The sequence below is a fragment of the Setaria italica genome, chromosome IX, assembly GCF_000263155.2.
Source record: "Setaria italica strain Yugu1 chromosome IX, Setaria_italica_v2.0, whole genome shotgun sequence".
Classification (NCBI taxonomy): Eukaryota; Viridiplantae; Streptophyta; class Magnoliopsida; order Poales; family Poaceae; genus Setaria; species Setaria italica.
Window position 1 is genome coordinate 5,898,214 of NC_028458.1, and position 13,791 is coordinate 5,912,004.

The window sequence follows — 13,791 nt, forward strand, 5'->3', positions numbered from 1 at the left end:
AAGTTGAGGGACTTTTTTGCAAAATGATCATAATGAAGAAATGACCGCTGTTTTATATTATTAGGTATATATTATGCATCTAGATATACAATCCACGATAAAAAGCTACGCACCTGGAAAAATGAAACGGAGCGAGTAGCAAAACTTGTGAAGATAAAGAAAAAAAAGATCGTATTTAACCAATTAATGGTTTCGAAGCTTCTGATAAGTTTTGACCGAAACTTTAGAGCAAAATCGCGAATTATGTTAATTTCGCCGGGGAACGAAATTCTAGCCAAACCAAAAGAGAGAACCCTGCGTGCACGTGCACGCAATGCAGCCAATGTTCAGTTCAGGTGAATTATAGCCACAAGAGGCCTCAATTATTTTGGGTCGCGATACATACCAGACTACCAGTACAAACTTAACCACAGCCAGCACACAGCACAGTGTACAGCATATACGCGCAACACACCACATCAGTATAGAATAATTGCAGCGCGGACCGATATATTCGGTGCTCGGTCGGCACGTGGGCACGAGGCCGTGCGGGAGCGCCTGTTTGCATGCATGCAACCTACGCGGCGAGCAGGCTACTTCGTCGAGCCAGCCACCGGAACGAACGGGGTGGCGCACAGCATCAGCGGCGAGCGGCGACGCACGCCGAGGCCTGGTGCCTCCTCCATGTCGACCTCAGCAACCCCCTCCGGCAGCGACCAGTCAAAGTGGTAGAGCATCCCGACGATCGCGAGCTCCATGCTGGCGAGCCCGTAGTTGAAGCCGGGGCACATCCTCCGCCCCGCGCCGAACGGCAGGAACTCGTAGCTGCTGCCCATGAAGTCGACGCCGCCGTCTTCGAACCGCTCCGGCTTGAACTCCTCGGCGTCGTCCCAGTACTTGGGGTCGCGGCCGATGGCGAACGCGTTGATGACGACGCGGGACTTGGCCGGGATCGTGTATCCGTCCAGCTCGCAGGGCTCGATGCTCTCACGCGGCACCAGCAGCGGCGCCGGCGGGTGCAGCCGCAGCGCCTCCTTGATCACCAGCTTCAGGTACCGGAGGTTGCTCGCCTGCAGGTCGGCCTCCGTCACCTCTGACTTCCCATGGAACGCCTCCCGGATCTGCCCCTGCAGCTTCTTCATCACCTCCGGGTTCCGCATCAGCTCCGACATTCCCCACTCCATTGCCGACGCCGACGTCCCCGTCCCGCCGGCGAACATGTCCTGCGTGCGTGCTCAGCCTCATCAATGACGCAGACCTATCGAGCTACGTGACTATTTCCATGGAAATGCTAAGGATATGTACCAGTATGATGGCCTTGATTCTGCTGTTGTTGAGGTGGAAGCCGAAGCCGCCTTTCTCCTGCAGGCCGATGAGCACGTCGACGAGGTTCTCCTCGGCGTTCTCGGCGCCGCTCCTGACCTTCTCGTCGAGGATGGCCTTCCTCTCGTCGATGATCTCCTGCAGGATGGAGTCCACCGTCCTGTGGATGTCCTGGAGGCTGCGCTTCATGCCGGTGACCTTGGCCAGCACGGTGGTCCACGTCGGGAACAGGTCCGGGATGCTGAAGCCGCTCGAAAGCCCGACGCCGGCCTTGATGGCCGCCATGAACTCCGGCGCGTTCTTCCGCTTCTTCCCGAACGCCGCCCGCGACACGATGCTGTTGGTGAGGCTGTGGAACACCACGCTCAGGTTCACTGGCGCCGACGGCCCCGCCGCGCGGATCTCCTCCAGCTTCAGCGCCACCTCGTCCTCCCTGATGTGGCGGAAGGAGAGCACGCGCTTGGGGCTGAGGATCTCGGCGGCGCAGAGCTGGCGGAGCTTGCGCCAGTAGTCGCCGGAGGGGGAGAAGAGGATGTCGGCCCATTCGTAGCCGACGATCTCGCCGGCGAGGAGCTTGGGCCGGGTGGCGAAGTTGGTGTCGTGGGTCTTGAGCACCGCGCGCGCCGCCTCCTTGGACGACGCCACCACGAGCGGCGTCTCCCCGAGCTGCAGCATCATGAGCGGGCCGTGCGCGGCCGCCAGGTCCCGCAGCGCGCGGTGGGGCAGCACGTTGACGAGGTGGTGCATGCTGCCGATCACCGGCAGCTTCCACGGCCCCGGCGGCAGCCGTGGCCTCGGCCTCAGGGCGAGCTTCACCAGCTGGAGCAGTGCGACGGCGGCCATGGAGAGGAGGAGCGACTGGTAGAAGTACTCGTCCATGGCTGCGGGTTCTTGCTAGTACAGTAGCTAGCTGCTGAGTTTGCTTGCTGAGCTTGCTGTCGAGTGTAGTGGACTCTGGTTGATGGTTCACTGATGCCTGGGATGGGGCTCGTATATATAGTGCGAGTAGCTAGGGTTAGGGTACCATACACATATGCATTATTGCCCCATGTCGTCACGATGTGACGCAACTCTCTCGTCTCGTCAAGGTCCGAGCATTACTTAAACATGGAGCACCGATCATTTGTTCACACGCACTGAATTAATGAATTACCCTGCAGGCCAAGGCCAGCGGTCACATACGTGAATAACGTGTGCGGTGGTGCCTGATGGGAGCAATTTTTTGCTACGCAGAGTACACGTACCATGCGTCCGTAGGATGGCAAGTGTGGCGTGGTACCATTCCATCGCCGATCTGCATGTGATGGCAATCTCCTGTACTGTTGAATGTTGATCCCCCGGATCTGGAGAGAAAAAAAAAAGAAAAGCGACCCGATGAGACCGCGGCACGTGATGGCGACGCGACAAAACATCTCGATTGGTTTTCTGATCAAATGATCCGTCAGGCCATCGATCGTAGTGAGTGCGACGAAACATGCAGCGTGCAGTAGATTGTTTGCTAGTCGCAGCTTTGACGCATGATACATGCTCGTTCCTACTAGAGTCCAGCGTACACGTACGCCCCGCATGGCCTCAGCCAAGACGCCCCCACCGTGTTGCGGTGGATGGCAGGATAATCCTAAAATTTACTGCGTGCTCAGCTACGGGCCAGGGGTGCACGGTGCTTACTGCTTAGCGCGTGCGTGTCAAACGTGACGCGTCGACGTGTACGTACCTACCATGCTGCCCTATATATCACAGTATATGCTGCTATTTGATTATGCGACTACCATTCGGTCTCCAATACTTTAATCACATATTTTTGCATGCTACTTGGTTGACTTGACTGAAGCCAAGTAGTCTCGTCAGCTTGAGCAAATCTGTCGCGGAATCACCTCATGCGTGCATTGCATATGTGCATGATCTGGGCTTTCGAGGAAGCTCGGTGCATGTGTTTGCAGCTTTTTCTTGACACGCAGGTGAGCTCTGACGTACGTACGTGAGAGTGATAGAACGCGGGGCACAGTACAGGCCATTCGATCAATTGCTATCGCAGCCGAGATGAGTTACAAGTGCAACCATGTCGGGCTGGGCGCTTGTCTCTGAGTCTATGAAGAGCAATAGAGCATCCGACCGAGATGCTGTGTGCCATTGGCTGTCAGACCGTGAGTTCTCTTTGTATTATCACTTTGGCTTAATGGAATGTGCAGTGATATACTCAGGGGCGGAGGATAGTGATGGCCAAGGTGGGCCTTGGCACCCCCTGCATTTGGAACTTTCCTTTCAGTAACGGTTAATCGTGTGTTTATACTACTAATCTAGTTGATTGCATGTCACTGGCCCCCTCTGAATTTCTGCTGGATATACTCCCAGTATGCACGTAAGGAGATGTTATAATATCAACATTATTCGGATATTCTCAAGGTATGTGCATATCATTTCAGTTGCTTCAGAAAAAAAAAGATGCAAGTACGTGTATATGCTCCTCACCTGCTGCATAAAAATGGGCAAGAGTTGGATGACTATATAATCCCTGGGTCCACCATTTATCTTCTAGCAGGCGCTCTCTGGTCATTTCTCTCCCCCGGTCCACGATATATAGGTAGAAATTAGAATAAAACACGTATTAATGCATGTTGATGTTACAAACAAACAGCAAGAAAAGGAATCCTGATTTTTGACCAACCAATCCCTCAATCGGCATCTGTGGTCGTCGTACGTAACATAATTTTTGTTTAGGTAAAGGACGTACTGCACGTGTCATATATGTGTCATGCGTGTGACGTAGCATATTACACTGCTTTATTACCATTTGGTCGCGCATCACGACACGCTTTGTGGCAGGGGTATCGGGCACATCTGCTGCTGCGGGAATCGTATGCCGACACCTCTGCTCGTCTCACGTACCCGTGTGACCGTGAAACCCACCACTATTAAGCCGGCGCCGGTTATTAAGCACGGTTTGATAACCGGCCGGTCACCCCACTTGGCCACTTGTATAAAACTGCAAGGCTTCTAGTATAAACTCAAGGCGCGTCTCTCTCTCTCTCTCTCTCTCTCTCTCTCTCTCTCTCTCTCTCTCTCTCTCTCTCTCACGTGCTTCCGTTCTCCGTCTTGTCCGTTCGGCTGTGACGGGTTTGTGTGTGCACTAGTGGCCATCAGGTTCGTGCGATAATGTATGCTTAACAAATTTGAAAAGGATTTTTATTATATTTTATTATTGTTAATGAACGTGTGTACAGAAACCGACGAACTAGAGCTACCACTTGCGGTTTGGTATCTGTTACTCACTTTAATTGGTGAGCGCTAGTGCGCCGTAGACACATGCATGCTGAAATCGGCCGTTAATTTGGTATCTGTTACTAAAACACGCCTGAAACTTTGGCCTGTTCGCTTCAGCTTATAAGCCGGTTGAAAAGCTGAAACGGCTGATTTGTTGTGAAAGGAAAACACTGTTTGGTAGCTGATAAGCCGGTTGAATAAGCTAAAGCGAACAGACTGTTTGTCATTATACCGCTTATTTCAGTCTTGGGAATATGCCCAACTGTACACACATTAACTTGCAAAATGAGATGCCATGCTATTAATTTGGCAACGGTGGCCTTCAATTCTATTCCCTCCGTTCATTCCAACTTTCTTAGAGGGTCAAAACATCTCAAGTTTGATCAAATTGAAATAATAAAGTACTAACATTCATGATATTAAATAAGTACCATTAGTTTCTTTATTAAATATATCTTCATAATATATCCCTTCGATGCCATAAACTTTTGTGATACTCTCTATAATTTTGGTCAAACATAAAATAGTTTGACTCTCCAAGAAAGAAAGTTAGAATAACTTATAATTTGGAACGGAGGGAGTACGGTGGACGGAATTTCACGCAAGTTTTGCACATTGCTTCAGTTCACGCGGATACGGGAGAAAGAAAAAAAAAATCCATGTTTCAAAAATGATAAAAGCGAGTGAGAATTAAAATGAATGTGATGTCTGAAGAGCTGAGTAAGTGCGAATTAATTTACCAAACCTGGAGAATCGAACTGGAACCAAATCACTGAAGTCACAGCCTCTGTGTCCAACGTTCGTTTCGCCCGCCGCCTGCACCGACTAGCTAGGTACATCATCTCGATGGTTGGTGCAAACGTGCGCGCATGTATACGAACCAAACTTGTAATGAGTATGTATGCAACATGCCATGGGCGGATCTACAGGGGCGATTGGAACGAAAGGAGGAAGATGAGAAGAAAATCAGGAAAAAAAGGGTGGAGTGGTATTACACGTTAGTGATGGTAATAAATAAATGGATTATAAAGAGATCGCGTATTTTTCTCATATGCCACTTCCCCCTATCTTAGGGCTCATGTGCCATTTCTATGAGCTGCCGCCGCTGTCCACGTCTCCGATCCCTAAATAAAGAAATTCTAGTACTATCTAACCTTCACATTGGCCCTTTTTCTAGAAAATGGGCCGGCCCATTGTGTCCAATAGAAATTTAAGGCTCTTCCACGGACCGGCAATTCGGTCCATTGTGCGTTCGTTTGTGGATACGTACGCGGCGCAGGCGCGCAGTATGTTTAGGCCCAATTTTGGCTGCTGATTGGGCCAATGACAACTCAGGCAATTTACGGCCCAGTAGAGGCAATTGCCCGGCCAATTCAGCAGGCGAAGAAAAGCCTTCCGAGGCGCCCTGCGGTAGTGTGCGGTTCTGCTTGTCTCCACTGGTTGGAGACCTCGGCAAAGCATGCTTTAACCATGTCCACCGGTCACCAGGGCTTAAGGGCTCGTTTGGATGCTCACCCGTGACGGCCAAGCCAAACATCGGCTGCGGCCGATTCAGCCGCCCACAAATTGGCCGGCTGGGCACGCAAAACTGAACTGCGGAAGACATGGCGTGCCAAATCGCGGCTACTATACAAATGCCGCATTTGCCCAGGGTGAACGGCCCACGAGTCCACGACGACCCGGCAAGAGAGAGATCAGAGATAGCTCGCTCGTGAATCCCTGGTCCCACCACCAAGGCCACTGTCATGGAGTCATGGAGATGTCGAACTGTCTAAGCATCGTCAGAACTCAAGACAGCCGAGACACCACCACGTACAGGCAGATCGCAGGGAACTCAAACGGCAGGACGCCCCAGTACGAGTGCCGCTGCGACTGCCGCACGATCAGAGGCGGCAGTCCCACGCATCGCAGCATCACGATCGCGCTAACAAACAACGCACCACAGACAGACCAAACCAAACCCACTGCCTCAACAAAGATTGTACCACCGACTGAAGATGAGGGTACATTCTGTTCCTAGGTGTAGCAACTTTTACAGGCACTTCCCTGCCTTATGCCTTCTTCTCGGATCCAATCCCCTAACACAGTAACACCATCCCCAGACATACAACTGCAGCTCAATGTCGCGCTGCAAAACCACAGGATGGGCCCTCCTAGCACAGCATTTTAACACAAAAGGGAAATCAAAGCTACAAAACTATGAGTCTTTGATGAGGAACTAACACTCCTTTCGGCTTTCGCCACCGACCACCTGCACCATAAGTTTCCTTCTTTCGCCATTGGTTCTTCTGAAAGAGCTAGCTAACTGACTCTCCCCCCCTCCCCAACTGTTAGAAGCAGAACATATGTACAGACACTAGTCTCTTCTTCTGGTTGTTGTTGTTTTTGTCCTCCCTTGTCTAGGTAGGGAGGATGGCTATAGAAGCAGGTCTTCAACTGATAGCCTGAAAGATCAGGCTGGCTGGGCTACCACTCGGTTGTGGTTGTGATCGCCTTCATAGGTAACAATCAGCATCGAGGGGTCGTCGACGCACCTCTCGACGTGCTTCCTTGCTGGGCAGCCTCTCACACTGCTACACTTGTAGTAACCCCTGGAAGGCAGTGAGCTTATGTGAATATTTACAATATGCATATTTGACAAAGGAACAAGATAACTGTGTTGCGAAGAGGATGGCCAGCTATAACCTTTCTTGGATTGCAACAGCCATACTACCAGAATCAGAACAGGTTTCTTTCAAACCACATGTATGCTCAGCAGTCAGAATGCTTATTGCAAATCAGGTAACAGAACAAAATGACTCCACTAGAAGCAAAATAACCCAAAGCTATAAGCATCATCCAAACAGTAGGAGGCAAAACATTTGCTCAGATTTGTCGTATCACTAATCCTTTGTGGTGTCTACTTCGTCGGTGACCATGTATCGCAGAATAGGTAAACAAGACATTCTAACTTGGTCTCAAGAAAAATGGTAGTTGTGTTGCGTGTAACTTAAATACCATCGAGTCAGCAAATGGCAACGGCTGTACTATAAACTGGCGAGTACAAAATCAATAGAAGAACAAAGACGTGTTAAATATGAACAGCATTATACTCTAGCTTAAAGGGTCAACGAGGGCCAAGTATTTAGTACCTAGGATGTGGGGATCCCTTTATGGGCTTCTGCCCATACTTCCTCCATGAGAACTCATCAGCTGGTATATCTGCAACCTTGTTGCTTATTGCAGGGACTTTGATGGACCTCCTTATCCTCAGCTTCCTGCAATTACATACAAAAATGTGATATTCAGAAAAAAAAGGGATCATGAGATCAATAGCCAGCTACAAACTCATCACCAAGAATTCCAACCTTTTCTTCGAGCAATGGCACCGGCTCCCAGTTGCGCACCGACCACTCCCATCCTCCCTACCAGTGCACCTCTTCCTCTGCACAAGGCCCAGCTCAGGCGTGCTAGATGCCTGAGAGCCACTAACTAGCTGGAAAGGCCTGTTGGCCCGGCTTCCATCCAAACTCGCAAGGCTCCCTTCCATGCTCAGAGATGAAAGGAACGAGCGAGACGATGACGCCGTGCAATTCGAGGTGTCAAACTTGAGATTCACCCCCTTAGCACCACCCCCGCCACCGCCACTTAAGCTACCACCCTGATCCCCAATGCTCCTCTTCATCATCTCGTTCTGAATCTTCATCTGCTGCATGAGCTGAAACCTCTGGTAGCTCTGCTGCTGCTGGATGAAATGAAGGTGTGCTGCAGGCAATGCCGGTGTCGGCGTCCCCGCTGGGGGCGCGACGGACACCGGCTGGACCATATGGACCGGAGGGGCCTGCGAAGATGGCCCCTCCAAAGCAGCAGCCGGGTTCTCTAGCATCAACCTCTTGGGGAACTGGGTATGGATCCTGATAGGATCCTTTGACGACGAGCCCTCCATCTGGTACCTCGGGAACAGCTGGAGGCCAGTGATCGGGCTCGCGCTGGGCGCCTTGGCTGGAGTGGCAGCGGCGACGGCCACCGCAGAGCTCTCCAGGAAGAGGTTGCTGTCGAAGATGGGCAGGGGCTTCTTGATCTTCCTGACCCTGGCGTGGCCCTGGAGGCCATTGCCGTTGGAGTTGGAGAGCTTGGCGGTGAGGGAGCCGAACTTGCCGACGGCCTCCCCCGTCGCCGCGACGAGATCCTTGTTGGGGACGAGCTGGCCGCGCGGGTTGGAGAGGAGCGCCAGCACCCGGTGGCAGCTCTCCACCGCCGCCCTGTTGGCCTCCTCCATCCCCTCCATCCCCTTCCCCCTCCCTGCAACCAACCAAACCACCCACTGAAATCAGCCTCTGCTTGAGCAAAACACAGCATTTCTTGGAGTTATACCGCAAACATTTCCTTCAGTACAAAAGAAAAAAAAAACACGGTAGTACTCTACAAGAGGGACACAGGTTGATACGCCGGTGGCGGCTCTAATCATTCCATGCCATAAAAGACCGCAACCTCCCCCTAGATTTCGAGCCCGAATAAATAAGTGGCAGCTCGACTCGGCGCCGCGGCAGATTCCCCCCACAATGATGAGGCACATGAGGGCGGCATTTCGGCGACCGGGGCGCGCTAGAATTGGGCATCCGAGCACGGCGACATGGCGCTCAAATGGTCCAAATCAGTACTAAAATTAGGCAACATGACAACCCAACAAACACCTGAAACCTACACGACGCTAGCAGGCAGAGAGAACCCCGCAGCAGACCACCACCCTCCTACTCTTCGTCCCCTTAAAACACAACCACTAGGAAAAAACAATCGGGGAGAGAAAAAAATCTACACCGGCAAGCAATCGGCTACTCCGCTCCGGTGCTCCCCATCCATGGCGCAAAGCTCGGCACCGAATCCGAACAGAATCAACAGAGCACATACGCGCATGCAAAGACCGTAAAACGAAGCGGGAGAAGGCAGTCAGCATACCTCGCGGAGCGAAGCCCCCGGCCGCGCCGCCCCCGCCTCGGTGGAGACTGGAGACGACGAACTGGAGAGGTGGGGTGGAGGAGGGCAGGGACGCCCCCGCACTCGGCTGGTACAGGCGACGAAGAAGCAGCAGGGAGGAGCAGCGGTGGCAGTCTGCGGGGACGGAGTGATATGTGAGTCCAAGGACGGACGGGGGCGAGGCAGGCAGAGCGGAGAGTGAGCGATTATAAATAAATAAACAAACAAATACTGGTAGGGGGGGTGGCGCAGCCGCGCAGGCAGTGCTCTCGCTTTTCCGCCTTTCTTTATTCTCTCTCTCTCGTCTCGTATTCCTTCCTCGGGCCGGGCGTGCTCAAAACATCCTGCGGGGGAGGTGGGCCCCGGGGCGATCCCGGCCGTCCATCGAGCCCGTCCCTGTCCTGCTCTTGGACTTTTTCTTTGTCTCGGATTTTTATTTATTTATTTTTCTTCGGGAGGGTGGTGGTGGTGGTGGGGCTGCTGGCGCTGGACTCCGGCCGGGCTGCTGCCGTTTCGTCAAAGGTGTGAGCTGTGTCAGAGGCCAGCCGCAGTGGTGGTCTGCTGGGCCCCGCGGTTTCTCTCTCCTCCCCCTTCCTGCTCCTCGTGAGCGTTGGGCGTTGGCTTCGCCCCTCTCTCTCTCTCTCTCTCGCGTGCGTTGGATGCCGGTGTGGTGCGCTGTGTGTGAGTTTGTGGTGTTGCTGCAGTTTTCTTGCTGGAACTAATTGTGCTAGCAAAATATACTTTAAATCCAACCCAAAGGATATCCAGATCATATAACAATGCAGTCCTCAGTTATAGCAAATCTTTTTCTAGATATCTCATTTATAGTAGTAGCTAGAGCAACGTCTCGTAGTGTTTAATTAATGTTGCTATAATATGGACACGAGATAAACCGGCTAGATACCGATCGTATGTCGTGGTTTATTTGGCCTGCGCGGGCGATGCGCATGCTGGCCATCAGACGCATGGAAGTTTTCGTGCCAGCTAGCATTAGACTGTAGCATAAGGTATGCTAGTCTTGAGACGTGTCGAGGCTCATGTGACAAGTTACAGTAAGATATGACATTTGGTGTATTGGGTACTATCCATGGGACGCGTGGAAGTTTACATGATAGGTTGCAACAGGCAATATGGCATTAGGTACCTCGAATACCAGCCAGTGCGAAACCGGCTAGATACTAGACGTATATCGTGGTTTGTTTGGCCTGCGTGCGGGTGATACGTATACTAGACATTAGATGCATGGAAGTTTCTGTGCCAGCTAGCATAATGCTATAGTGTTAGGTGTACTAGTCACGAGACGTGTCGAGGCTCACATGACAAGTTACAATAGACTATGACATTTGGTGCATCGGGGACTATTCATGAGACGGGTGGAAGTTTGCGTGATAGGTTGCAATGGGCTATATAGCATTAGGTGCCTCGAATACTAGCAATTAGATAAGTGCGAAATCAGCTAGGTACTAGACGTATACTGTGGTTTTGTTTAGCCTATATGTGATACGCATACTAGCCATTAGACACATGGAAGTTTTCGTGCCAGCTAGCATCAGGCTATAGTGTTAGGTGGGCCGTGTACTAGCAATGAGATGTGCCGTGGCTCATGTGACAAGTTGCGGTAAGCAATGACATTTGGTGTTTCGCGTACTAGCCATGACACATGGAAATTTTTAACAGATTGTAAACGGGCCATATGGCATTAGGTGCAATTAAATAAGTGCAAGTTTTATGACATGTTGCAGTGAATTGTGGCATTAGACGTCTTGCATATAAGCCATGAGCAAGGTGGAAGTTCACATGACAAAGTTGCAACGGGATGTGGCATTTGATGTCGCCCATTGATGAGGATCAGGAACGCAAGTTACAGAGTCATCTGTTCTGGCAGTCATCTATCTTGAGTTGTACGACCAATACAAAAAATTTCATAGATTTAAAAGGTGAGATTTATAAAGGGTATCAAGTCTTCTTTCCAACGGATCAAACCTTACAACATTTGAAGTTCTGTACGAGCGTGGATTGTAAAACGTGGAGAGTCTCTGTTCTAGAAGCCATTGTTTATCATATCCGACTCTACCATAAATTTAGAAGGGATTTAAAGACTTCATTCTTCAAGTTTGGTAAGGATTTGATCCGGAATTAAGAAGAAGTTCGAAGATTGGAAGATTTGAATTCAATTCCGATTGCCACGTCACAGCCTGACAACCCTAGATTAAGATGTCCATATCTCCTATGTATGGAGTCCGTTTTGGACGTTTGAGTACTCTTTGGAAAGCTAATTGATTTCCCATGTGATGGATGGAGTCCCAAGCCAAGGTTCCTTAAATATATACCGCAATTCAAAAGAGAAGAAGATGGCAGATTGAGTCCAAAGTTTCTGAGAGTCCAATCTTTAGGTTTTAGGTTCCCTTAGGTACTATATAAGTTAGGAGTGTGTGCGTCCATGTAACCTTAGACTTGAATTATGAATTTATTTAGCTATTTGCTTCTCCATGATGAGAGTCTCGTGCCTATTCTTCCTATTTGTATCATAGAAGGGGAATCGGGTGCTCCGCCGAAGATTGTTCTTGCTTTTCCGCTGGGAATTAAGGGTTCGATGGAAACTTATCGAGATTGTGCTTTCTGGTCCATGGAGAGGGTACAATAGTTATCTTTCTACCACTACATGTGGTTCAACGATCCTACATCGAGAAGATCGGGCCACCTCCGTATCATTTGGTAATTAGAGTAAGGTTTTCTCGGTAGGATCTTTACCCTAGCTACATATTTGTTTACTGTCCTATACAAAAGCCAAAAAAAATATCAACGCTTAGTTTGCAATCTGTTATTCTTGTGAGTTTTGTTAGGTTTTAGTCCATTGGAAACGTGTTTAGCTTGCTGATCATAATTCCTTTGTGTATCCTTTTGTGCTATTCTTTATTTTTCTTCTTTCATCTTGTCAAGTTTTCTATTCTATTCAGAGTCTATAAATTCAAAAATAAAAATTGTGAGCCAAAATCTATCATTTGTGATAACTTTGAACTTATTGAGACTAGCTATAGGAAGTTGCTCGAGGGCTTTGCACATTATCACCTTTGTGAATCATATTACAAATCTGTTATGTTGACCCTAGTAGAAAAAAAGAGGAAGAAAGAAGAGAATAAAAAAAGAATTCAGTAAGGAAAAAAAGAATGTGATTTGGTCACCACATTTATTACATATTTGCTATTGATCAGATTTAATTTGCTATCACATTGTGCAAATCTTGTAGCCTTAATTGTTTGTTTGAGCAATCAGCTAGCGCCTCTCGATATCTTGTGCAACGTGAGCTCTTATTTCCAAATTTCAGATTGTATAGCTCGTTTCTTGGTTGCATCAAGATCCATTTATATTTGCGTCTGAGTTACTTTTTTCCACTTATATCTTTGATTAGCTACTAAGCATCATGTTCTTGTTTGGATTTCTACTTAACGAGACAACATCAAGAGTACAGATTTGCTAGGATAAATACAGCCCTCCAAGCTCCACATATTTACTACTCATTGCAATTACTCCTAAACATTGAATTCGCTTAACCATCACCTTTTGATTTTATCACTACCACCAGAGTGTGATCAGCCCCTCGTCTCATCGTAAGGTAAGAACTTTGAGTGGTAAGAGGGTGAGGTTGAGTGCTTTCCACATTTTTTTTCCACATATACATTTGCTGTCGTAGATAGGAATTTAACTATGACACGAACTAGCGGAGCAAATGTTGTTGATGGGAAAGGCAATGATAATGCTTACAAGATAGAGCTTCCAGAAGGTAAATACAAGGTGAGTAACACATTTAATGTTGCTGATTTATCTCCTTTTTTGGACCAAAATAATCAGATTCGAGGACGAATCGTTTTCAAGAGGGGGAGGATGATGAGGATCTCCCAAGCTCCTCACATTCTTCTACTATGGCTATTGCTTTGAATGATCAAGATAATATTCCCAATGCAAACAAAGGACCAATAACACCAGCATGTGCACGGGAAATACAAAATAAGGTGAATCTATTCCTTAGTAATGTACATATTTTTGATGAGGATAGTATACTACCTAATGCATGTACTTTTCTTGTTCTCAGGTTTGAAGGACTAGTATCATTGGAGGTCAAGACTAAGGAACAAAATAAGAGGCTTGCTGAAATGAAGTTATGCCTAACAGCACAAGTATTTGATAATGGAATCATGAGGGAGGAAAGGGAGGACGGTTCCACCACTAGAGGGAAAGTTCAAAGGGCATGGGAGACATCCTATTGTGGTCCTGCAT

The 13,791-nt window shown here is 49.1% G+C and overlaps 2 protein-coding genes across 2 annotated transcripts; both read right to left on the minus strand.

Moving 5' to 3' along the window:
* Positions 1 to 325: 325 nt before the first annotated feature.
* Positions 326 to 2,254, minus strand: LOC101752967 (premnaspirodiene oxygenase). The gene is made up of 2 exons (XM_004981767.3): positions 1,285 to 2,254; positions 326 to 1,202 (listed from the first exon to the last, which is right to left on the minus strand). Exons 1-2 carry the CDS (start codon positions 2,179 to 2,181, stop codon positions 573 to 575), a joined length of 1,527 nt encoding a protein of 508 aa, XP_004981824.1. The 5' UTR covers positions 2,182 to 2,254; the 3' UTR covers positions 326 to 572.
* Positions 2,255 to 6,511: 4,257 nt separating this feature from the next.
* On the minus strand, positions 6,512 to 9,739 carry LOC101753373 (protein WRKY1). Its single transcript, XM_004981768.4, has 4 exons — positions 9,499 to 9,739; positions 7,911 to 8,844; positions 7,695 to 7,820; positions 6,512 to 7,154 (listed from the first exon to the last, which is right to left on the minus strand). The coding sequence occupies exons 2-4, from the start codon at positions 8,828 to 8,830 to the stop codon at positions 7,016 to 7,018; spliced, it is 1,185 nt and encodes a 394-aa protein (XP_004981825.1). The 5' UTR covers positions 8,831 to 8,844; positions 9,499 to 9,739; the 3' UTR covers positions 6,512 to 7,015.
* Positions 9,740 to 13,791: the final 4,052 nt, after the last annotated feature.